We start from the raw sequence: 27,082 nt of genomic DNA, 5'->3' as shown, positions 1-27,082 counted from the left end.
CCCGCAATGGTTATAAGATTTCGTCTCGCTCGATGTACTTTGAGCTTTGTTGGTTTCTACTTCTCCAAGCGAATGAAATATTTTTCCCTTTATTTTAAAAGTTACCAATCCCACGCTTTACCCATATATCTAGTTACTTTGTTTTCGTGAAACAACGGGCGTGTGTGCTAGGCGTAGGTGTGAACCCATCTCAATTCGAGGAAGACGAAAACAATTTTATGCTTGGAAGAAAAAGCCCTTTGTAGGGAAAAATCACATTAACTTCGCGCACGAATGAAATGGTAATGCCGACCGTATAGAAATCCATACGCCTGGTGCACAGTCCCCCCAGCAACGCAGTTATGCGCTGCCGAATCAATAGGGCGCTTCGCTTTAATATCCCCGAAACGGAATTTATCCGAGGCAGAATGTAGGCACACCCTCCGAATTGCGGAGAAGTCCTCGTCATTTAATCAGAATCCTAGAAATATCTCCTCCCAAATTTTAATATAATTATCATACGGCGCTCGTTATGCCGGAACCTTCGATATGTCAGTCGGAACTTGTCTCGTATATTTCGAATAGTTCGGAGGCAGACGTTCACTTTCTCAGGAACATCTCGCGTTAGTGGAGAATATTCCACTAAAGAGGGATAATGGCCTTCAAAACTGTCAGACGTTTAATACGTTTTTATCGTTCTAACGGCGATCCTATGGATGGCGGGAAATCCAACGAATACTCTCGATCGTATCTAAATTACCTTTCGATTGTAACGTATACGGCCGAAGAATGTTTCCCAGTTCTTACAGGGCCACTTAGACAACTCCGGGATACTTGGCCAAACAATAAACTAGTTTTATCAGTAATCAATCGTATACTCTTCTCTATTTGAGCCTGTCTCCGTAAGACCGATGATCCCAAATGACAGAGGGCCCGACGTCGACCGACTTCGGCCCTAACAATGGTACAAACTTTACCACTTTCGAATACCTCCGACGAGCTACTTCAAAGCGAGCTTCGATACGGGTTTTTGGATTCGAGATAAAAGAGAAGCGGAAAAAAATATCCGGCAAAGCCAATTCCTCGGAGAACTTGAAAGACTTCATGCAGATCTTTTTCGCCTAAAAGAAAGCAATCGTGGCGAAGCCGCGTGAAAAACGAGAAGGCTGCTTTTATACCTTGCCTTTCATTGTATCATTGGCATACGTGCCAATGTGTAAAAACGGAGAAAACAGTGAAATTCGAAAAACGCCCGAATAGTTCTAAAATAAAAAGCGTTGGAATATTTTCTTTTCTTTTGGTCCAGTGATATTTTTGGACATCTGAGCGCGTTTTTAACTTAATTTTTTAGGTCATTTTTCCACCATCCGGTGCCCTTTGGGAAACTCGAGGGATTATCAGGGCCGTCTTAAGGCATGGGCTAAATGGGCTACAGCCCAGGGCCCCCAGCCAGTTTTGGGGCCCCGGAAAGGCCGGCCATACGACCTCTACTCTATAGGGATAAGTTTTTAGTTGGTTAAATATTATTTATGCTCATTTAATATTACGTATCTTTTAGTTACGACTAAAGTAATTTGACTCCTCGCCACATCGCGTATTATACGGTACCTACAATTTCTAAAACCTAACAGCGAGTCAATGTCAGTAAAAATCTTATTTTCATTAGCCCTAACTGCCATATGTTATACTTTTGAAATTAAAAGTTTTGGTTTGATTATTGTGTAGTTGAATTTAGACAACGGACAAAGAAAGGTTGACCGTTGGCGATCGCAAAGGTCTTAAGAAATAATTTAGCCCAGGGCCCCAAAAGATCTTAAGACGGGCCTGGGGATTATCATTCGTTTAGTTTAAAGAATACTGTACTATAGACGCGGATCCTTAAACTGTAAAAATATCATGCCAACGGCATTAAGTAACGCCATTATTTTCCCCTTTCTTCCGTAAAAAAAGTAAAGAAACGCTGCCAAGAAAAAGGGGTTCTGAAAGCTTTTCTTCGTAATACTATTTATTTCCCAAGATGCGACGGTTTTTTTTATCTACCCGAAACTGCCCCTATTTTTTTTTAGTTTCTTATTCTAGTTTCTGATTTTTTTCGGACGTTGGAGCTCGTTAGCCTTCGCTGTGGATCCTCTCGAGGGGAAGAAGGGACGATTTTTTTGTCTCAAAACATTTCGCGTTTTGAGGGAAATTTCGCTGACGTATAGATTCAAAAATGGGAGATATTTAATACGAAAACCAAATAATACGCTTCGTTTTCTTCCGATTTTGCGTTTTTGTAAATATCACCTAAAACGTGATTGCATCTAAATTTGAATACACTAGGGATTATTTCCATCCATTTTTGCGAATTTTCATCAATAATTTGTGGCATTAAGCGAGACTGATAACGTAATTATTTATCGTAACGTGTTACAAATTTGAGAATTTCTCTCGTATAGGTTAAATTGAATCGGCATCAAATAATACGACCTCGTTAAAACTTTATGCCACTAACTTTTAATTTTATTTATCCTTTTAAATTTAGTTTTGAAAATATTCGGTGCTTAAATTCCCTGAAAGTTGAGGGAAAACTCTTTAAGCGAAAACTTGGTTCGACTTTCGAAGCTCATTGAAATTCTCCCATTCCATCCGACTTCAACAAAGTGTTCTAAATATTCGAAAGTTCGTTTTGTTTGTGTATACGGCGTACGATATATGGAATGGGAAGCGAACATTTTTCGCGGAAACAAAAGATTTATTTCTGACTTTATCTGAATATTTGAGGCGCGTATACGTACGTAAGTATATACTGAGACTTTGATTTTCCTCCTTGGCAGATTTACCTCAGGTGCAGAGTGCCAGTCACACGGTCAAAGGCAGGAGGACCGAGAAGACGACGTTGTCGTGCTCGGCGTCGGGGGATCAACCCCTCACTGTCACCTGGAGGAAAGACGGAGTGCCCATCCACATCCACGGAAACAGCCGGTGAGCTCATTTGCAGCGACGCGTGATCTTAAATGTCCGTTGCCGCATTTTACTTTATTCTCTTCCCACCTTATCCGAGTCCCTCGTTGCGTCTTATCGCGTTATTGGCTCGTCTTATGATAAATTGGGGCTCTCCAAAAATGTTGACGGTAGATATTTTTTGTAGCGATATTATATACATTTATGACTTTCATCCCGAACAGTCGCTGTGAAATTGTAGATTCAATTTGGGTGTCAATTGTATCAAATTGGTTTCGTGATTTAATATCTCAATTTGAAATTCGGATGAAAGTTTATTGGGTTAATTTCCAAAAATGTGTATCTGAGAACGTCCTTACCGATAGAATTTATGAAAAATTGAACACTTCTACTTTAAATATAACGAAAGGTTGTGAACTTTAGAAATGAGTTTTAGGAAAATCTGACGCGTGTACAGTATGCCGAATAAAGAGACGAGGATACACTTTGATGTCATTTTAGTAAAGGTCGCTCTGCCGTCTGCCGGCCTTTAAAGTATTTACTTATTTCACTCTAAATAGACCAAAGTAAACCATAAGGGTCCTTGACAATTTAAAGTCAACGTAGCGTCTATTTAAGCTCGAATTCGGGTCGTGCCTTTTCAAAACGTAGTAGCTCTCTCAATCAAAAGACTGAATCCTTAGAATATTTTCGAACGGGAATGGCCAGCAGAATCCGCGGTTCTTTTTGGCGTAATTTCCGTTTCGGCGTGTTCAACACGAATTGGAACTCTTTTCTCGAAGGGTCCTCGCGGGTATCTTTCTTATATCTTTTACGCGAAAGAGTATCTCGTGATGTAACTCTATTTTGTAGCGGCGCGTGCGTAGATACTCCCCTTACTTGGTTTCCTTTCTTTCGGAGGCCGGTAATGCGGAGAAGGCCAACCCGACTCTTAATGGTCCGTAGCCGCGTTATTAGTGGGCTCGGGTTGGGGTACCTAAAATCTCATTAGGTTTCCGATTGCACGAAACCTCAATTGTGAAGAGGTTTGAATGATCACGAAGCGCGTCGGCGGCTGTTCTTCGCTGCATGTCAGCGCTATAAACTATTAACGGATCTCAGTCAGTCTCCTATTGTTGGGAACGTGGATTATGGCGGCTCTCTTCTTTCGAGTATATGGCGTCTGGATCTGCTCATTTATCTTGCTAAAGAGAGGACTCTGCCGTTTCTTATCAAGGCCGGAATCTTTTGATTAAGCGCGTTTTTGCCTCGTGTGACGCGTCTTTCTCTTTTCTTTGTTTCCGGCCTTTTGTTGGCTTTGGACGAGTGCTTGATTGGTGTTTTGCGGGTTCACCGGTCCCGTCCAATTCGTTTTTCCTTTTGTAAATAAACCCAATCTTGCGGTCGCGTGAACCGTTGTAAGTTGTCTTTGCTTCGCGCCAGATCAAGAGAGAGAGTTTGAACATTATAACTTTTTTTTCCCATCTTCATTCTATTTTTATACATCCGTTGTACCGTTTAAGGAATATATTTTGTAGCGTGGATAAAACAAGTAGTTGGATTTTTTATTGTATGCGAAGTTTCAAAATAACTTAAATAATAAAAAATAGATTAAAAACGAAAGTGTTTCAAGCGCTGAAAATTGGTTTTCCAAAGATTAAAAATTAATTTTACTGAATTTTGACCTACTAATAATTTTGCTAACAGTTTTCCGTAACAACATCCCTCAAGTATTTTTTTGACTCAGATATCTTACAAATTTACCTTGTTTTTTTAAACATAAGATGTGTAAATCTTTTACCAGTTTCGAAGGAAATTAAATATTTTCATTTCGAAAGAAAGAAGGTACCTGCTAATAAAAAATAGTTTTTCTCACGTTCTCCATTTTTTGTTATTATCCGATTGGTCTAGCCCAAGGGATTTAAAATACGCGAATTAATCCATAAAGAAAGGGGATAAAAAGCTAAACCCTAAACAAATTTGAAAAAATTAAAAAACAAATAGCTCGTACCAATTATTATGGGTCTTCGAGCAAACAAAAAGACGTGAAACGCGGACCAAATAGATCTTCGAGTGAAAAACTAAATAAAATTAAATAAAATAGCCAGAAATTCCAACGGTAGACTGGTTTCGTCCTATTTGGGACTCGTCAGTACCGTGCGGGAAATCTGGCTTGCGATAATTACACTGAAAAGAGAACCTAAACCTAAACATTAAGAATTTCAAAACACGTTGCGTAGCAATGGAAAGCCGAATAGGGGGAGAGTGGTGGAGAACAGTATATACCATAAGTCTATAATATTGTTCCATAAGTTTGTCACTTCGGGGATTATTTTACTGAGAGCTAGTAACGGAGTGACGTCATCACAAGAAGGAAATCTCCCCCTAGCGAGGCGCTGTCAAAGGCTACGTGTGACGTTAATGCAGTCTGTTTTTTTAATAGCTCTCACAAGTCAGTTAAACTTTTGCATGTGAAGAATAGGAAGTGTCACACTTATGTAACAATATTATACACTTATGTATATACGAAATGTTTGCTCGAAGACCTATTGGTACGAGCTTTGTAAGTATTTAAATTTCTTCAAATTTGTTTAGCTTTTTTATCCTTTTTCTTTATGAACTAATCTACTTATTCGCGACTTTTTAATCCTTTGCAATGCAGTCCATATGTGGTTCCTTTTAACATAAGGGATTTAAAGCAAGATTTTCTCGTAATTAGGTACCTTAATCAAGAAAATGAAAAGGGATCGACAAAAATTTCTCGTTTGATTTTGCTTTCGGCCGAACGGGAGGACAGCTCCCTCTTTACGTGCATCGCGAGCAATCCATTTGGCGAGGACAAGGCCGATTTAAGAGTCATTATTCAAGGTAAGAATCTCTCTCATTTTCGAACCCTCCGCATCCGCGGATCCCAATGTTGTGGCCACTCCCGTCTCCCCCATCCCACGCTGCCGTTCATTATTGTCTTCTCTCTATGCCAAGAGTAATCGTTCGACCCATTTTTCTTCTCTCCGCCGGCGCTAATCAGCTTCCCTTAATTACGAAGAGGGGCCCCAAAATCTTCCAAGGCATTATTAGAAGTCAATTAGCATTTCGGTACCCTATTCAATCAAAACGTACCGTCCAAATGCTTCCTTAATTAGCTATACTCGACAGATTTGCCCTTTTTTCAGTTCTGCTCATATTTGCTGGTGTATCGACGGCTTACGTGTACTTGCGTAGTTGGTTAGGTTTTACGTGTTTTCTCATCAATTTTAAATTAACGAATACTGGGAAATGATATCGGGTATCGTTTAAGATTCGCTAATTATGACAAGGAGACTACCCAAGGTAGTTATCACCGATTTTGTTGAAACTTGGGGGTTAGGTAGACCTTATGGTAGTATGAAAATTGACAAAGGGAAAAGTTGCAATGGGCTTTTGTTTTCCCATGGCAACCGAAAAAAAATTTGTTCTCTCAAAACAAAAAAAAATCTCCATTTAAAAAGCATGGGATTTTCTCGGATTCACTTACTTGAAAAAATTGAAAAAATTATATTTTGAAAATTTGACCTATTTTGGGTAAAATTGATCAATTTTGGTAAAATTGTAACAAAATTTGGGTAACCGAGAAAATGCCAATGCTTTTTTAAATGGAGGTCAAAAACATTTTCGGTTGCCATAGCAAAACAAAAGCCCATTGCAACTTTTCCCTTTGGCAATTTTCATACTACCATAAGGTCTACTTAACCCCCGAGTTTCAACAAAATCGGTGATAACCACCTCGGGTAGTCTCCTTGTCAGTTATTTTGATAAATGAACAAAGGTGCTTCGTTATATTTGCATATAAGACATTTTTGTTCAAGTAATAATAAACAGGTTAGGACAGCACTTGAAAATTAAAAGCAGAAAAATATTAATTCAAATTAACTTTGAGAAAAAGGATGGTGGTTGGTTGTCAAGGCAACCAGAATTACTTAACTACCAGAAGTTTGATATCAGAAAAAAATTACAAAATGTATATTATTATTTAAACGATTTAACGACACGTAGAACTGCAACTTAATTACTTTTATTTCGGTATTCGTTCGTTAGAGAATTTAAAAAAAAACGATTAATAATAATATTCATGGTTATAACAAAATATTTTATCGGTATGCTTTATAGTCAACCCGTTTTCATTATAAGTGTATCCCCACTCTGTATTAAATAAACACGTACCTTTGGGATGTTAATGTAATACTAAGGTAGGGTTGGTAACGGGTTTCTTAACGTTTAATATAAACAAAGCGAAATTAACTTGCCCTGAACGAAATCCCTTTACCCTGACGGTGGAAGATTTAATTTATGTGCGCCTTAAAAATGACGTCCTTGGATAACCCTCTGGGAAAGTTTTGTTCCGAAAATTAATTTCAATATTTTCTTAACTCTGATCGCACGGAAGTCATTTTCTCAGAAATTAGGTCTACAAATTGAGGACGTCGACAAATTAAAATCGACCGCTCTTGTTTTCTAACGATGCCTCGGGAGTTTAACTTCCAATTTTCTAATCAAAATCGGTCTTTCAGCTCAGCGGTAAATAATCAACTTCCAATTTCTCACCCGTTCTATGCCCTTAAGAAAGGAACTTCCCTGTAATGCTTTTAAAAAGGGCTTCGACTCTATACTGCCCCAAAATCGATTAACTCCTCTTTCGTTAACTTTAATAACTTTTTCAATTAAGCTTAGTTCTCTGAAAAAGTTCTAATTCTAATCTTTAACTACCTTAAAAGTAATCATTTCAATTTCAAATCCTCCCTTAACTTATTTTCGATTTTATATATTTTTTTTCTACTTTCTTTCTTCTATTTCTCATTCTTCCTTGGATTCTATCGTCTTCTTATTTTTTTTTGCTCCCAGGTCCAAGTCCCCTTCCCATTTCTATGCAAAATCCTTCAAAGGCAAAAGATCCCAAAGAGATGAAAATTTTAAATACGAATCGGATTGTACCTTATATTGACAAACCCTCATAAAAAGATTTATATTACCATGTATTATTAAGCGTCAAGTTTCCAATTATCAGTTGAGTTATTTTCACTTCGAAGTCCATATTAAACTGTCTAAAATTATCACCATTTTGTTTTAATACGAATACCCTTGGCAGTCAACCCACAGAGAAACTCGTCGGAAAGCGCAAAAACAATCTACTTAGGTTGTTAATACCGCGCGCGCGCTGCTTGCACGATCTTTTTTACAAAGCGGCCGAGTAACCATGGTTACAAACGGGATTCTGACCAAGGTAGTGTTTGTTCTTAAAATTTTTGCCAAAGGGCTCTGTAGTCGCTTAGAAGTTAAAAAATCTAAACTTAATTACAATACAACTGATTTATATTTTTAAAGCCGTTGGCTAGACCAGAGAAACGGTAATTCTGATTAAATGTTTTCGACAAACCTTTGTAAAAAGTACAATAATAACTTTCGTATTAAATTATACCACGTTTTAAATAGCAAAGTATTTAATGTTGAAAATTATCGATATAATTATTTAATTATCCTAAAACTAACCCTCTATATTTCAAGATATCTTCCCACTGGTTAAAGGGGTGTCCCCCGAGTTCTTCAGTTTCCCTTTTCCATAAACACTTGTAGAGGTTAACGGCAATAGCCAGAGTAGGGAGCTGTTGCCTCGCGTGGCATGAAGGGCTTTCCACCACCCTCCTACGCATTGTAACCCGGCCACCTGTTTAAAGGCATTATAAGTCGTTATATGACTTTGGTCTTGGGTCCCCGGTAGCATGAGCACGTGTATATTAGGTTGATATTTAGTATTCATCGTTTATATTCCGTGTTGAGTAAAATATATACGTCGTCTCAACGTGTTAATTTAGTATACAAGACCCTTATTCAGTCATTTGTTTCACTACACGAGTTTCCTTCGTAAAGATATGTTATATATATCACTAGATTGGCAGACAGGTAGTTTTTTCGTAAATAGTAGATAAATAACTAGGTTGGAAAAGTGTTAAGCTTTACGTTGTGCTCACGTAGATATCTGCCTAATTTACTTGTGCTCCTGATATACCGGATATATTTGCAAAATATATCAGTAGATTGGTAATTGAGGTTTCAAAAAGTGGACAAATAACCAGTGGCGTAGACAAGTGAATGGTTCCTTTTTAAAAACCTCCCTTTGACTATGCAAAATTTGTATCGCCTCTTAACTCTTACATAGTTTGACACGACCTAGGATGCGTTTCTGGCTATGTCACTGCAAATATCATTTACGTGTTTACCTTTTAAAGAAAATATTTCGCATATTCGTTAGTCGGATTCACCCGTTTCCAGGTATTAAGAACGCGTACATAGTATGTGTTTCTAAAACGTGCAAAAACACGTTTGGGAAACTTTGATCAAGTCACCAGTTAGCACGTCTTTCACCAGGTATTTTTATGTGTTAAATTATTCCTACTTCCCGATTATACAATGCGCTTATTAAGTTTAAATTACAATAAATCATACGGTATTAAGCTGCTATAATTTTTCGTGTATTTAGCGGTTCAATTTTATGCATTAAGAGATTATTTCGAGTATATTAATTTGTTATTTTTCGTGTGTCAAACGCTTCTTTTTCGTGCAATAAAGGGTTATTTTGCGTGCATTAATTGGTTATTTTTCACGTAGTTAGGGATATTTGCCGTGCATTAATAAGTTACTGTCGTGCATTAATTCGTTATTTTGAGTGAACTTATTGGTTATTTTCCTTGTATTAAGCGATATTTTCCATGAATTTATAGGTTATTTGTAGTATATTTTGCTGTTAGTTTTCGTGTATTAAGCGGATTTTTGGCATACAATAAGAGGTTATTTTTCTAGTAATAAACACTTATTTTGCGTGCACAAAGGTATTATTTCGAATACATTAATCTATTATTTTGCATGTATTAAACTTTTGTTTTCCGAAAGATTGTTTCACTATCAAACGCTAAAAAGGTCTCCATTTCAAGATTTCAAAAGCTTTTTGTAAATATATTTTGAAAAACTGCTTTTATAAGATCTATTCATTAATTTAATGAAAGTATATCTTTAATTTTAATATAATATTTCGTGTCGTACAACCTTCACCTACAATTTGTAAGATAATTGGGCATAATTATAGAGAATGGAGATCTATTTAAGAAATACTGCCTTAAAGAGGTATAGAAGTGGTTTCTTAGTCATATGATTTTGATATTAATGACATTATCTGTTTACGTCTGATGCATTCTAGTCCTAAAGAAAACGAAAATTAAGATATGCACTATTGAACAAATTATTTATCAATATAAAACACAATCAATAAATGTATTGCATTCCAATAACTTCATTTTATCTAGTATTGGACGAAAGTTCATCGTATAATGTGTACCTTTTCATCGGAAAGTTAAAACATTAAACAATTAATGCACGTAAGATAACCAATAAAATAGTCAACTATTGCACAAAAACTAACTAATTTATGCATGCAAAATAACCAATTACTTCACGCAAAATAACCAATTACTTCACGCAAAATATTAATTTAATGTACCCAAAATAACAAATAAATGCACACAAAATAACCAATTACTATAAACAAAATAAACAATTAATGCAAGCAAAACAAACGATTGACCAACGAAAAAAACCGATTGTACGCAATTAATTTACGCAAAATAATACTTGAATTAACTGAAATTAACCGCTAAATACACAAAAATAACTCCTTAATACACGCAAAATCGCTGATTAATACGGTATAATTTAAATAAAATACACGGTTATTGTTTTCAAAATTATTGCGATAAAGTGTTGGTTGAACGAAAAATCGATAGAAATAAAAACGAATGAATGCGGGCTTGTTTTGAAGCCCGGGACGTTCTCTTTCCAAAAATGTAATTGTCGAAACAAATTTCCAAGCCTAAGTGTATGAACTTTGAGTCCGAAACTGACCTTTTTCGCTCCTCAAAATCCTGAAATTTTAGGCGAATTTCTCGCCTCCGTATAGCACGAGCAATTTGGGGCAAATCAAAGCTGTAGTTTTATTCCTAAAATAGAAGAAACTGAAGTGGGGGGATTCTGTTTACTTGCAGAAGTTTTCAAACCAGAGGTTTTTAATCATAATATTAGGCTTATTATCGAAATAAAAAATATTTTTTTTACGCGCGCGCTAAGCGGCGCGCGCGACCCGACGTTTAACAAAAAATTTACGGGGAGCCTTCGGTTTCATATCGTTTTTCTACTACGTAGGCTTGTGTATGCCTATTTCAATTACTACTGCGTAGGACTTTTTAACCCGCTTTTAATCTGACGTCATGGGTGCCGAGAAAGCCTGGAAATTCGCCGAAAAACTCGATTTCCACCATTTCAACTTCTTTTTATAATAATTCAAAGACCACTTAACCGATTTTGATGAAATTTTCTGTAGTTGCTATAAAGTGTTTGCTCTTTCTAATGTATCATTAATTAGCCACCAATACTTTAATAGGCGCTTTTTATAATCTAAATGTACGCGTAATTTAACATTTAAAAACTACGTGGTGAAACACGTGCTAACTGGTGATATGATCAACGTTTACCAAACGTGTTTCGTAAACGTTTAAGAAACCTCGATAAAACACGTAATATGTACGTGATATTTCTACCTGAGGTGGTGCCTTGAGTATTAGCCTAGCTGATTATAATTATTAATTTAACCAATTCTTAAAAGGGTCTTTGTGTCTTTGTACACTACCGTTTCTTTAATTCATGACCACGAGACAAAATGTATCGGTTAATTCAACTAACCAAAACATAGTTTTAATCGCAGTCGGAAACTGTTAAAATAATTGTTCTCGGACGAAAGTCCATCTAATTAGATCTGTCCGACCAAAGAACAAACCGAACGTGCCTGGTACTTAATCGGAGCGTCCGCGCGAGTCCATTACGGAAGTGACCGACCATTGACCCTCAAGCAGGCTGTCCGCTCGCAATAGGAAAAAGCCCATAGCTTAAGACTTAATTTAACCGAATCTATTGTTATGCAAATGCGACGGACAGCGGTGGAATATACGAGACGTAAGAGAGAGAGAGAGAGAGAAAGTGGTGGAGAGAGATTCGGAATCCCTCGACGACTCTCCGGACTCTCGGCCGCTCCAGGATATAAAGCTGTAGGGCGCAACTAACCTCAAATACGTGTACTGTAAAACTAAAAGATCTCACCCGAAACAGTGTCCTTGTTCGGCGCTCTTAGCCTTCCATTCCGCGAATCCCCGAAGGCAAAAATTCTGTCAAATAACTTGGCGAGAACGTTTTATCCTTTTTGTAGCGGACGAAACTCGAATTTATTCGCACTCAACCGGATTCCCGCTAGCTTATACATATTTTAGGCGCTCTCTTTTCTTTTCTGTCGCTAGTTAACCCCGCGCGGCCCCCTTTATATACGCTGTATTTACAGACGCTTCGGGAAGTGGTACAGTCAAAGGCGGCGACGGTGTGAAGTCCGCGTTGCTGAAAGCGAAGCGTGATACCGGAGATAGGAGGACTAGACACGCGGAAAGTAGCGGTAGTATATCTCCATCGCGAACGAGGCAGTCCGGAGCTGGCGCGATCCCTAGACAAGTCAAGGGAAAAGACGACGGTGAGTTGGGTTAATTACGAAGAGGGTGAAGTACGAAGCGGCGAGAAAGGAGAGCGATGGGAAATTCTCGGTCCCTGGGGGCCCCGAGGTACTTATCCGAACCGAGCCAGTATATTGAAAAGGGGAGCTCCCGTTGCCAGATAACGAGAAGACGCCGCCGAACCAAGCGCCTAACTTCGCTTCTTTTTCGCGTCTCGTTCAATATCGAGCGCGGAAATTTTCGGACAGGTAGGACCCAAAGGGTCGTGCCGCGTGTGGTCAGGTCCAAATTTGTACACGCTCGACTGGGTTTCTGGCTCACTGTGTTGTTAGGGTTCGTTTATTAAGCAGACGTAGGCATCTGGCCTTAGCTACTTCTTCCGCGATATCTCTCGTCGCGCGGGTTCTCTTACTTTCTTTGGTAGGGCTCTAACCTATTTAACGGCTTCTTCTTCTCCTCGCGAGGTCCGACACAATGGGCGCGGGAATATTAGCCCACCCTCGCCCTTTCCTTCTTGCTAAACCCGAAAAAAAGAGGAAGGAATTGTTCCCGGCATAGGTCTCAATCTCTCTTCCATTTATGGGCTCGGCCGCCTTCAGTGGCCCATTTTAGACCAACTAATACGCTGGCTCGCTAATTGGTGCGGGATATATCTCCACCGACGGCGGCCAAGATGTAATGAAAGAACGCCTTTTTTGCGCTCTATAAAGGATAATTAGGCCCGTTTCCCGCGTTGTTTTATGAACGACACCGCGCGCCCGTGTTGAATAGCTACTTTATACAATGAATCTCTGGTTTGCTAATTAATTGTGGCACGGAGAAAAATCTTCATCCGTTTCATTACGGAATATATATACGGTCATTTTATTAAAGCGGACCCTTTTAAAATTTACTACACATTTTGGGACAGTTTATTTTAGGGGTAACTTGCTCCAATTTTTATTGGTCTAGTCGTCGGTTTTGTCGATCTTGATTAGGTTAAAGAGGCGACGAAGTTTAGACAGCTTAGAGTCAGTTTGCGTCGGTGGTAAGACAGTCCGCTGAAACTATGAATAAGAAGAGTACGGGGTTAAGAGAAAGATTGCCCGAGGGTGGAGACCCGAGATCTTCTGGGGCTCAGGACGAGGACTAACGAGTTTCTGAAGTAGCGAGACAAATAATGAGATGAATATCTTCAACGAACAAACTGCGAGCGAGAGCGATGACGGCGTGTTTTAATTACTCGCTGGCTGCTCTCCCGCGGAAAAAGAAAGAGACTTCTTGTCCTCGCTCTTGGCCGTTATTCTTTTTTGAAGTCTTTTTCTCATAGACTTCAAAACTTTGTAAAGTTCAACAACTCCGAAGGAATCGCGATAAAATTGCCCAAAGGGTCAAAGACTAAAGAATCAAATTAAATGTCGAGTGGGAAGGGGTTTCCCCTCAGCGAATTCGATTTGATTTAAGTAAATTTTGTTTCAGACTTTGTACTTTCGTACAGCCCTACTACAGAATATCCGGATTTCTTTGTTCAAAGTCGACGATTTTATTCGGGTTGTTTACCCTCGTTTTATTTCGCCCTCGAAATCTTCCTGGACAGGGAAAAGTGGCCCATTTTGTCATTTTGAATGACTGTAATAGTTTTAAAGCGGGCAGCGTATTAAAAGATTTCGCGAAACTTTAAATTTCCGAGTCGGCCCGCCGAAATGGCCCTTTTATATTCATTCAACGGGTCCGCTCTGTGTCTCGATATAATATATTTTTGAGGCAGGATCCATTATGGTAATTTTATCACCCTGGCCAGGCGCATAAATAACGACGACACACTCCGGATGTGTTGACGCGGGGCATGCACGCGTAGGAGCGAGGAAGAGCGAGAAGAGGATAGGGCGCCGGATTGTTTGATTTTTCCTCAATTTTCGGCTCCATCAGTTTTGGGGAAGTAGCGAGCTCGACCTCCCTAATATCGCACTGTAGGGGAAAGGGGGGACTGAAAAAATCCGGAAGCTCTAGACCCTAATCAAACAAGGTCTCTGAACGCTTTACCTGTTTCCACAACGATAACGCCTATAGCTTATCGCGGGGTTATTTGTCAAACCCAGCGTGGGCTACCTTCCTTCCACGAAGGAAACGGGTGCTTCGTCTCTCTCCGGGCTTATGTTGTTCTCACGCCGCGGCTTTCCGGACCAGGTTTCGCTACGTGCCTTCTCCCCGCTAAACTCCCAACCCTCAACCGACATCGCCGGAGCTTAAACTATGTGTTGGAATGGTGATATAACCGCTATCCATTATCTGTTTATTTCCCTCCTAAGTTCGAGGATTAGTCGACGCGACCGAATCCATCAAAAGCATTGACAGCCGCCCATGAGCCGAGAGAGTTCGCGGAGAAGAGGGATTTTACGAGGCTCAAATCCGCAATGTTCCCCGCTGATCGAAAATCGAAGCTTTCTCTCTCTCTTTCTCATTGTACGCGTGGTGAGTGGAGAACTTTCCAGTTGCCCTTAATGAGAAGATGAAGTGCCCATCCAAAGGTTAATTGGATAATATATATAGGTTTTAAGTTGCTTTGAGGGTCATGTCCTCTTCCGTTCTCTGAGGTTTTGGGTTCATCAGCTTCTAAATTCTGTAATTTTTAATAATATTTAACAATAACTTTCTTCCATCTTGTAGGGCCTATTTCAAACCCGTAAAAGCCCCATTTTATAAGACCACTCTAGGTAACGTAGTAAATATTAAATATTGACTCTACGTCATTAAATTGTTGTTAACATACATTTCTAGCGCTTATGGTAATTTTAAATAAATGGTGATTGAAGTTTGGCTATAGTAAACTTTGCACTGCTCTTGTATATCATGTTTTGACGGTTTTAGACGCAACCCTACGTCGTAAAGGTTCGAGTGGTAAATACAAAATAACCTTTGCCAATAGTAAACTCAATTTCCATAAAACATTGAGAACTGGTTAGGTACTTGAAATATCGGTGTAGTTAATGAGAAATTCTGCACCGCGATACACCGGGTTAGGGCTAGAATTAGTCGCACTCCGCGTAGTGACGCCAACGTAAATGGAGGAAGCTATAACCGCAGGATTATGGATAGACCGTAACATCTTAAATCTCCGGAAGAGCCCTCGCGAACTGGGGACATTGGGAAGACAAGCAGCCTGCCTGTTCGCTACGCGTATTCCCGGATAAATATATCTCTCCGGGGACTAACGTGGGCGCTTATACACTTAGCTCAACTGCAGCTGCGCTTGTATACAAGCAGATAGTAGTGACATCTAGCTAGCCACATTTTAGAATAAAAACTGCTAAATACCGGGATAAATTGTGGTTCTATTCGTCTAATAAGCCATGACCTGACGCTTCCGTGGGAACTTTAATTAGACTAACTTATATCAACGTGGCTGATAAGGGCCACAATTTTAAAATGGAATTCCACGTTATTTGCCACATTTATACGGCCCTTTTCCTTAATTATTAAACCTAAAGCCATTAGCATTGCCATAAATAATTAATTAACGAATTTAAGGGTTTGGTAAGTTTGATTTTTCGTATCCGGGTATGTTTCGGAAAACTATTAACAATTAAAAGGCTTAAGAGCACTTTCTAAAATGCACAACTCTAAAATAAAATAGATAACAAGATGTAAAAACCATTTTTATTTTTTTATTTTGTATCTATGTTTATTATTAGATATTTATTTTGTATCTATGTTTATTATTAGATATTTATTTTGTATCAATGTTTATTATTAGATATTTATTTTGTATCTATGTTTATTATTAGATATTTATTTTTATCTACGTTTATTATTAGACATTTACTTTTTATCTATGTTTATTGTTAGACATTTATTTTGTATCTATGTTTATTATTAGATATTTATTTTGCATAATTGTTAATATTGTATTAGTGTTATAAGACAGTTTCGTATAAGTTGGACATTTTTATTTAATCATTAATGTGGCTAACGTGAGAGGAGACATTTTTACGTAAATGAGATCCGGCGAAAAGAAACTTTTAAAAAAAAAGGTTTTATTAAAAAAATTCTAACGGCTGATCGAAATAGCCTGAATCTACTAACAAATGTAAGTACCGAACTAAAATGATAATTTTTGTATGAAAATAGTCGCGGACATTCAAATATGACTGTATAATAAACGGTGAAGAAATCCGTATTCACGGTTGAACGACTTCACCTTACCCGTCATATAGAGTGATTCTACAAAGAGTTCATATCCATCGTATACAAGCTGCCACAGATTCTACGTGAACAACCTTAATTCCACGTAAATCTTCGAGACTCGCTACAATGTCTGTTAACTCGAGTGCCATAAGACGCTAAACTGTGTTAATCCTAATTTAATTTATATCAGTCTTCAGTGTAATTAGTTTTAAGTTAGTGTTAAGTTAGTATAATGTAACGTATGTCTTTAGATGATTGAAGTTGTCTAGCTATTTTTATGGCCATTATTGTAGGGGGCCGGGTTAAAATGGCCATTCGTGTAACGCGAGCCAACAACTCCCTACACTTACTATTACCGTTAAGGTTGACAATTTTTTATGGAAATGATAACACCATATTTAACTTGCAAACTGGACGCAGGAAGAGTTGTTCCGAGTTTTCACTTACAAGGAGAGTACCCGAGGTGTTTATTGCCGATTTGTTCCAAGTCGAAGCGCAATGTAAATCTATATGAGATATGAAATTCTCCAAAAGGAGACTTTGCACTACCTATCGGATTTGCCATGATAACCGAAAATGTTTTTGACCACTTAAAACAAAAATAAGATTTTTTCCTTATTTTACCCAAACATTCTTAGAATTTTACCCCAAAAATTTCCAATTTACCCAAACTTGATGAAATTTACCTAAATGTGGTCCAAATTAACCATTTCGTGATTTTCAAATTAAAAAAAAAAATCTAAATGCTTTTTTAAATGGAGATTTTTTGTTTTAAGTGGTCAAAAACATTTTCGGTTACAATGGCAAATCGAATGGGTAATGCAACATCTCCTTTTGAGAAATTTCATATCTCATATAGGTCTACATTACGCCCGACTTGGAACAAAATCGGCAGTAAACACCTCGGGTACTCTCCTTGTTAGTGGCGCAACCTGGTATCGATCTCGGTTGCTCTTGCTAACCACTCCTCCACCCCAAAATAGTAATTTATATTCAACATTTTAGCCTTGGTAGCGACTCAGTAATCAAGTGTTGGAATAGGTAGTAAATTTCGACTATCAAAATGTATTTAGCGCCTCTCAGTAAATCCTTCCCACCCTCAGAGCCGACATTGTTTTTTTAACTCTTTTTTACGTCACCAGCAGCGCCACGAAACGACCACTCCCTTCAAAAATTACCCAAACATTCAATTACTTTAATTAAAGCGTAATTATCCCAAAGTATATAATTAGTATCATTTTTCACGTCGAATGAAGTGTCGGTATTTCATGGCGAACAAAGGCTTTAGTTCATAAGCCTTAGATATATATATATATATTATTAATTTTACCTGAAAGCTTTAAAGCTGAACGTTTGTGTCTCTATTTGCAGAGCCTCCTGACAGCCCTTCGGATCCGCGACCCATGGATGTCACCAGTTCGGCCATCACCCTCACGTGGACTCCGCCCTTTAACGGAAATTCGCCCATCACTAGCTATACTATCTCCTACAAAAACGAACAAGGTAAAAATGAATGTCAACTCGTAGGTACACGATATTCTGGAGTAGAGTGAAGTCTACGTTTCCGGAAGTGTATCGCGACTACACGCGAGGTTTTGGGACGCCAGTATGAATAGGTGGTAGAAGAAAGATATTTCTGACAGAATTTTTAGGTCACCCGAGTTTTAAAATTTATTTTACTTCCCATTTTTTTAAAATATGAGAGTGAAATAATTTTATTCAGGACGTGAATCATCCATCATGTAAGGGAAGCGCCACTCCTTCTTCGCACGTTATTCTCTCTGTATATACTCGGAACGGAATAAAACTAAAGTTGGGTAAAAGTGGCGGCTGAATTCGGTATATACGAACCTCATCAATTTTGTATTTTTCCATCCTCAAAATGTCACTCCATTCTATATTTTATTATGCAGTATTTAAGCCTGAACTGATGTTTTTTATTCTTATCCCGAGTCGCGTTTTTAAAGGGCGTTATTTAAATACCGCTTTCTCCGCTATCTCTCTCCGCTAGTAGTCACTTTCAAGATGTGACATTTTGCGAAACTTGATGTGTGCTACATCACCCTCTAGCGGCGTTGGGATGGACTTTTCGTGTTCTGAAGAAATTCCTTGATTTTTTTTTTATAAATATGTTCAGTTTGTAAGGTTTGCTCTTCTTTCGGGGAGTTGTTTGAAAAATGAAACAAAAACATCTGTTACTACGTTTTGGGATCTTGTATTTAAATAAGTGAAGGATGTCATTTTTTTTTCTCGTGACGATGGATAATCTCGGATCGCATTTGCTCGCTATTTTTGTGCACGATAAACTTCAAGAGTATATTTAGTTATATTTACAGTTTGATTTTTTATAGGGGAGTTGGCAACTTATTAAGTCCTTTAAACGTATCTTAATCCGAAGCTATTACCATATTTGCATGTGATTTTTCCAGGATATCTGCATAGATGGCGATAGTAAGGCTAATCCTGTAAATTAACTTCTTCCTGGACACCAGTGTGCTGCGTTTGAAACACTTCTACAGGCGTTTCCACCTATTTTTTCCTACTAAATAAAAATTAATATTCAATATAAAACAGTATTACCTGATGATAGAGTAATCTTCGATAATTAATTATAGGCTGTTTTACGGTATTTGCGTGAGTGATTTTTACTGGGTGGCCACATAGATGGCGCTAGCAGGCCTAATCTTGTAAATGAACTTCTCCCTGGACACTGGTGTGCTGCGTGTGGAACACTTGTACAGGCGTTTTCACCTATTTTCCTAACTAAATAAAACTTCATTTTCAATATAAAACTGTATTACCTGATGATGGATTAATCTATCATAGATAATTAATTTAGGCTGTACGACTCTATAAAGAATTTAGGGTGTGTCTCGTTATTAAAATTAACAAAATTACTTTATAAGTTTTCTTGTTTATATTTCTACCACGCGAAAATGCAACACGGGTGCGTAATATAATTTTGCGTTTGTTCTATTTGTTTGGTCAATCTGCTGTAGGTCAGTGGATAGGCAACCCGGGAAAAGAGGTGCGTCTGTCTGGAGAGGATACAACGATCACGCTGACGGACCTGGAGCCTATAACCACGTATAAATTTCAAATAACCGCCGAGAACGCTCTAGGCGTCAGCGGCGCCTCGCGGGACTTGGAAGTAACTACAAGAAAAGGAGGTATATATATATGATAATGAAACGAACGCTTTAGCTCAGGCGTATATATTTCGTCACCATTAATTACGAATTATTTAAATTTAAAGGGAGTATTAAATATTTATTCTAACGTAGCATCGGACGTATTTCGCCTTTCGAGCAAACGGGATTAAAATTCCCTGGGTACGTTAACTCCAAAGTGAATTATTAAATTATGGCTTTTGCTTTCAAAGGGGGGCGGACGTTTAATTAACGAAGACTCCCTTCATCGAGGAACCCTTTTAGACTCGGAAACGACTTAAGCGCCTTTCGCGCTCGTTGCTATTGAGTAACGACTGTCGGCTTAGCGGGGGCGTGATTTTACGAAGACGAGGCCGTCTATGTTCAAAATTTGTACAGGACGTCTAGAAGGATGACTAATTTGGGCGCATTCCGCCGCTAGATGGCGGTATCTGCCTCTGTGGCATCCTTAAATTTGGATCAATATATGTAGTACTCTGGAATCCTTATCGATCCTTTTAGGAGACGATCGATCTCTTTTAGGAGACGACCTCCGAAAGTTCCGGTGTTGTCCGCCAGGGGGCGAAACAAGCCGACGAAATCGATAGTGCTTACCTAGATTGCGTATTAGCTAACCATTCTCGGTTTGCCTTAAAGATTGTTGTTTCGCTCGATACTTCGATCGGTTTTCCTTATGCGCTAATGTTAATTTTATTTTAATTTATGCAATTTAGAACTCTTTACGGTTAGGTTAATCGAGAATATTACCGAATCAGTTGATTTAAAATCTACCTAAATTTACGTCGTTTTAAAATTTATAAATATTACGGGAAGATGACGCTTTACTTAATGGCCCGAAAGTCGATAAAGCTGGTAGAGCCAGCAGAAATAATTTATTACAAAACTAGTTATCCATTTTGACCCTAAACGTTTTAATCAACGTGAAATTTAAAATAATTATTATTAATTCAGCCGTATCTTTTCAAACGCGGTATAAGGGAAATCCAAATGACAATGGAAAATATTTATTATTATTATAATAACTGTTATTATGACACAATGAGATATGAAGTTGAGGTTTAAAATTTCATCGATTGCCACTACAACCATTTCCTTTTTTCATCGCAGCTCCTCGCCATCCGCCGGAAGAGGTCACTGTGGTCGCTCTGAACTCGACTGCCATCAAAGTATCGTGGAAAGTAAGGATTTTATTTCTATTTTCTCGTTTCCGCTTTTCCATCAAAGAAGTCATTACCGTTTTCGCGCATTGAGCTGTAAATGATATCCACCAATGATATCCACCGTGGCATTTTAATCACTTATACCCGCTAGAATACATTTCCTCGCGCGGACAGATGGCGCGACCCGCGCTTCTAGTTCAACAACCACGTCACGCGTTACTGTCGGACTAAACGAAAATCGATGATCCTTTGATTAGACTTACAAATGACAGCTACGATAAATTCTAACCTATACCGTTACCTTTGCCTCGTTGTATCGGATAACTTGGAGATTTCTATCAGGGATGGTCCAACGAAAGCGGCTTTTGTCTGATAAGTCGGAATTTCGATGCCGCCTTAATGACTTTAAACGTTTCGAGCCACTGTATTATCTAGCTACAAACACAGACGGCTCGTCCCTCCCACTTCATTGATCCGCAATTTAGTGTTATTATACGAATTTAAGCTTTGTTTGAACCATTTATAGCTAAGTTTGAGGATATTGATATAATTTTTCAATTTTTGCGGTTGAAGTCAAAACTCGCCTATAATTAGTGAGAAATACGGCTATTTATGATTGCCATCCAAGCGGTAAATTTAGTATAAATGATTATCTTAACTATAGTGGTCGTACCGCTGGAATGATCCCTGTAGTCCTGAACATCCCAGATAATGGACATCTTAAACTGGGTCTTATATTATAATATTTTGCTAACGCTACTGGGTTGGTCGTACTATTACTGGCGAATATCGCGATAGCCACGCTAATGCTCAAAGGCATTTTAATTTAGATAGTGGAATATTAACTCAGCTAAATTTTTTTCCCCGTGGCTCCGATCATTTATAACCGATATGGCGATATAAATGGGAGAGTCGGGTACTTTTTATCTCTACTCCTCCCTGCTGGGCGAAGGTAAAACTTCCGGGATAAAAACTCGTCCGCCTCGCGGATAAGCAAACTGCCCTAATCATTAATCGTGCTACGAGCGCGTCTATCTCGCTCGGTCATTCTTTTCAATGCAATATGTATCAAAAAGGAAAGAATTAGTTCTTGAAGAGGGAAACTTTGTTGGATACCAGAGTAAAAAGTCACATTCATTAATCATAACGCGTCGCCCCGCCAAAATTTAACTGGCAGACCGACCTTCGGGTCTAACTTTCTCCGTCTCATTTCTAAAATCGAAAGAGGGCTGCAAGGAGCGCGAAAACGAAAAGTTAAGAGAGCTAACCTCTTCTCGAGTGGCTCGTAAAACCGCGAGCCATCGACATCAGGCATAACAGCTACTTTTCAGCCTCTTTCTATTTCACGCTTCGTCGATCTTTGAGAGAGAAAAGCGAGCGAAAAAATTGCCGCTTATATTTCGCCTCGCTTTAAAGCGCGTAAGTAGACGATGTTTGGTTGACGTTTAACTAGAATGCCGTCTAACGTCCTTTACGTACACACTTTTCCGTTTCTTGCCTTTATAGGAAAAGTCAGTTGATTTTGGGCTAGATCCTTACACGTATAAGTTATCTTTCCACCTAGTTATGTAGAGAGCTTTAAAGCGCTCTCAGGCGAGACTAGACCGCTATTCCCAACCACAATCAGTGCAGAAAATCTGCCGTTTTATCACCGACTTTATAAAGAGACCCATATATATTTCGAACATCTGCTTTTTCCAGACTTGGCTGCTCTCTCTCTCTCTTATTCTTTTGGTCTCTTTTCTGGTAGACTATTGTATTTCATCTCAATTTCGCCCAGTATTCGATTTTACTTTACGCTCTGATTTCTATCAAAAATCTCAAACTTTCACTATTAATATAAAGGCGTTTTGGCTCTCGCTTCGTTGAACGATTTTAACGCAGACCGGTATCAGCTACTATTTCAAAGGCACGCTTGTCTTAAAGGAAATAAATTCGAGAAGAAGAAGACTGAAGTTAATCCCTGGGAGACTAGTAATCAAACATACGAGTTGAAACGACGTTTCGAAGAATCCCTTGCCACTAATCTTTTAATATTTGTTTTCTCAGACGTCATACAATAGACGTTTTCGTATTGTCTGCTTGTTCGTTTCGAAATAAATATTTTTTTCGGTCTAACCAAGCGAGACGTCACCTTGTATTGACTGAGACACATATTTGTTTTTGGGCACGATCGACGTTTCCGTCCCAAGGATATTTCAAAACGTTACGCGTCGTGCGTACATCCGCTGCATAAGTCTCTTCAGTTGTTGGATGCTGTCTCCAACATGTGTTCTTTGTGAGGGGTCGGACATTCGTCAAAATAACGTACATTCAAAGGACATAATATTATTAGAAATCTTGAAACCAACTTCAAAATTCCGAAATCTGGACGAAAAGTTTAATCTTAAAATCTTAAATTATGAAAATCGGCATAAAAAATCTCAAAATAAACACCATAATCATACTTTTAAAATCTCAAAACCAGTATCAGATTTCCCAAATCACATTTTAAATTTAAAATTCCTTAAACAAATTTTGCAAGTATCCAACTCCTATTTATTTAACTTAAATTCATGCAAATGCATTTTCTTCAATAAAATTAAAGTGCGCTTTAGCAGTTGTCCATTTCATAGTGTTTTTGACATTATTTAGTCTTAATTTGAAATTTCCACCACCGTATATTGTCTGTTTTTAGCGAGGTTAATTGGCGAATAAAATCGAAATCCCCGCACAGTGACTTAAGGGAACCATCGCGTTCGCTTTTCCTCGCGTAACTTCGATCTGTTTTCGGTGTCCGGCGATATCGAATGAGTTCCCTGAGATTTACTGAGCTAATACGTTATTGGCTCGAGGGAAGGCTGAGGAGAGGCAGTACCTGTCGTGGCGTACTTTCCAATATCGGCCCGCTTCGGGGTAATAAGTCTCTGAACGCTGGCGTCGTTATAATTTGAGAAATCGTCCGTAATATTTTAAGCGTTTTCCACGAGATCGCCAGTGCTCCGGCCGTCATCTCGCTCCTCTCTTCCTCCGCCAGGGTCGTTTATTTTGATGTACACCTTGTTAAACCAAATGGAAAGCGGAACTACTGGTACGAGTTTTGTGTTACGATTTAGAGAAAGAGGAGTGATTTACTCGAACTTTCTCGAACACAATAGGGGCGTTTTTTCTTCCTTCTTGGAATAATTCTACACTGGTTTTGCTGGCTATACCTCGTGCGATCGAATAAGGGCTACATGTAGCCCTGTCGAAACTTTTAGCAATCGCTTCTTCGTTACTTTTATTTCATCTAAAGAATATAGCTTTGTTTTTCTATGGCATGTAGACAGACTAACCAAATATTTCATTTTCGATTATTTAAGTCGATTTTAAATAGTAATCATGTTTAAAAGTTGATTTATATTAAAATAAATCTAGAGGTAATAACGATGTTTAATAGTTGATTTCTATTAATATAAATCTAGAGGTAATAACCATGTTTAATAGTTGATTTCTATTAACATAAATCTTGAGGTAATTACCATGTTTAATAGTTGGTGATTAGTCCATATTGTTTTATTAAACATTGTAATATATCTAGATTTATTTTATTAGGAATAACTTTACAATGTTATTACGTCGAAATTTATTTTAATATTCACCAACTATTAAAAATGATTTTATAAATAATTAGTGATTAGTTCATACTTCTTTTGATAATAATCATCAATTGGAAATGGTGATTAGTCCATACTTCTTTTAGTAATAACCATATTCAATAGTTGGTTATAATAAAAGAAGTATGGACTAATCACCAGGTTCAATAGTTTAGTAAATATTAAAAGAAGTATAGACGTAATAATCATGTTTAATAGTTTAATAACTATTTAAAAAATAATTTTAATAGTTGGTAAATACTAAAAGAATTTTCGACGTAATAACCATGTTTAAAAATTGGTAAATATTAAAAGAAACCTAGACGTAATAAGCAGGTTTAATTACCATATTCAATAGCGGTTTAATATTAAAATAAACTTATTCTTAAGCATTTAGAAACTTTGTTTTAAGATACCTCAGCTGTAAATAGAGCGAACATCTTTTATTTATAAGAATTTATCCTTATAAGCGCAATCAAATTTACATTATAACTAAACATCTTTATCTACTGCAGTACGTGAATATATTTAGAAGGGGGTGTTCTGTTTTCCATACCTGACAGACAGACGTTTGAAATCTTATTAGACAACCCAATATCACGTGTTATCTATACATGTATAGAACGATAAAGAAGAGCTATTTTCATTTCTCTATTTCGTCTGCGTTCGGAGGGAGAGAGAGAGAGAGAGAGAGAGAGCCGGGGAAAGGGGACGATCCGGGAGAAGCGCGCGGCTTCTCTAATACCCCATCAATCATTCCACTCTAAAGAATAGAATAAATCAAATTTTTATCCCCACGTCTTATATATACTACAGAATATATATATATATATATATATATGTATCTATAAACGATATTAAAATACATTCGAATAATAGCTTGGCCAGATATGATGCTGCACTTTGGAAGAGTGAAAACGGCTTCTATAAACTATTACTTTCTTTTCTATTTGCGCTTTTTTTCCTTTAAAGCGAACGTATATATAACGAATAAGCGAAGGAATTTGGCGAAATTGCTACTTATTCTTGCTCTAGTTCTTCTGTTTCGCGTCTGCTCGCTAGCTTATATCGCTTTGAATACGAGGATGGGCATCCAGGGCTCATTCTACGCCTCTCGTTATATTTGTTTCTTCAAGCGCTTTGTAGCTCTTAAAGAGCCCCTGTAGGCAAATAACTCTTGGCGGAGAAGCATAAAATGGGATCCCTCACTATCATAAAGCGGCGACCAGAGTTTTTTTAACCTTCACTTTCGTTTTTCGATCGAAGGGTGTGTATGAAAAAAACCAACATTGTTTGCGTAGTCGTAGAATATTAATTTCCAAAACCTCCAATAGGATTATTACATTTATTAAACAGGTTCCGATTCTCGTAAGGACGTATGCCTCAAGTTAAAATGTGCCTTCATTTAAATTTACAGCGAATAGTAACGTTTGAGAGGTGAAACAACCAAACGGTCTCAGCCATATTGTTGACACCCTATCCAGTTTTTTCCACCGGTTTTTGGGAGAGTTTGAAAATTTTAAAAAAAGAGATGAAAGTTTAAATACTCCTTTATATTTCCCTGGCTTTTGCTAGATCAGGGGTTTTTATTTTATGCGAAACTTACAAGTTAGTGGGGGGATCTCGTTTCGTTTTTTCTTTCATCTTCCCGTCGACTTGGCTTCGTAAAAAAAGAGAAAAATCTGCTTTCAATAACGGTTGGTTGCGTGAAAACTTCAGATGTTATTAAATTCTTGCGGAATTTTTAGCATACATAGCCTTCAGGATATTTTCCGGCCAAGAGAAACCAGGCCTTGGCCGTCTGCGAATACAGCCCGTTCATTACTCAAAAGCGTTCGGATAAGAGAAGTTATAAAAGTTTAGTCTACAATCTTACTGGTGAAACAGTTGCTAGGTTCGTTAATAAAAAAAAGCCCGTGGTTTTATATACCTTTTTTAATTTAAGTCTTAAGCCTCGGCATCTTCTTCTTTGAGAATGCTGGTGTGTTAATGTTCTATCCTTTTCGGTAATTACAGATTCCAGCCACGTTGTCCGACCGTCCTCATCTAATTGACGGCTTCTACATCGGCTACCGGGAAGCGGCGTCTATGGAGAATTACGTCTACAGTACCGTCACTGTCAACACTAATAAGAACACGGAAGAGTTTATTATCGCCTCGCTTCGCCGCTATTCCCGCTACACCGTTTTAGTTCAGGCCTTTAACAGCGAAGGCGCTGGTCCAGCTTCCGAAGAACTGGCCGTGCAGACTTACGAATTTGGTGAGTACTCTTAATTGGATTATCTTTGGCCCCCGAGTTGCGAGTATAAGATGTTTTCCAGGCTTTCTTCAAAAGGGGGGTCCGTTGAGTTTTCGATCCGACCGTCTTTATGGGCCTATATATTGTTTTAAACTTCCCATACCCTAAAGGCTTTATAATTGTTTTGTTCCTTTTCGGCGCTTTATAATATTATACGTTTAAAGTTTTATCATAATGAAGGTTTTCTCGATGCCTTATCTTT

The 27,082-nt window shown here is 38.1% G+C and overlaps 1 protein-coding gene across 1 annotated transcript in view; it reads left to right on the top strand.

Annotated features, from left to right (window-relative positions):
- LOC149936073 (cell adhesion molecule Dscam1-like) overlaps positions 1-27,082 on the top strand; it is a 93,549-nt gene that overhangs the window by 25,077 nt on the left and 41,390 nt on the right. The window contains exons 7-12 of the mRNA XM_090153610.1: positions 2,796-2,943; positions 5,621-5,769; positions 18,009-18,140; positions 19,637-19,807; positions 20,915-20,985; positions 26,598-26,841. Coding sequence (XP_090009736.1) covers positions 2,796-2,943; positions 5,621-5,769; positions 18,009-18,140; positions 19,637-19,807; positions 20,915-20,985; positions 26,598-26,841 — 915 coding nt within the window. The remainder of the gene's footprint in view (positions 1-2,795; positions 2,944-5,620; positions 5,770-18,008; positions 18,141-19,636; positions 19,808-20,914; positions 20,986-26,597; positions 26,842-27,082) is intronic.

Source organism: Leiobunum rupestre, chromosome 7, assembly GCF_980474605.1.
Source record: "Leiobunum rupestre chromosome 7, qqLeiRupe1.1.hap1, whole genome shotgun sequence".
Classification (NCBI taxonomy): domain Eukaryota; kingdom Metazoa; phylum Arthropoda; class Arachnida; order Opiliones; family Sclerosomatidae; genus Leiobunum; species Leiobunum rupestre.
This window is presented reverse-complemented; position numbering and strand designations above follow the sequence as displayed.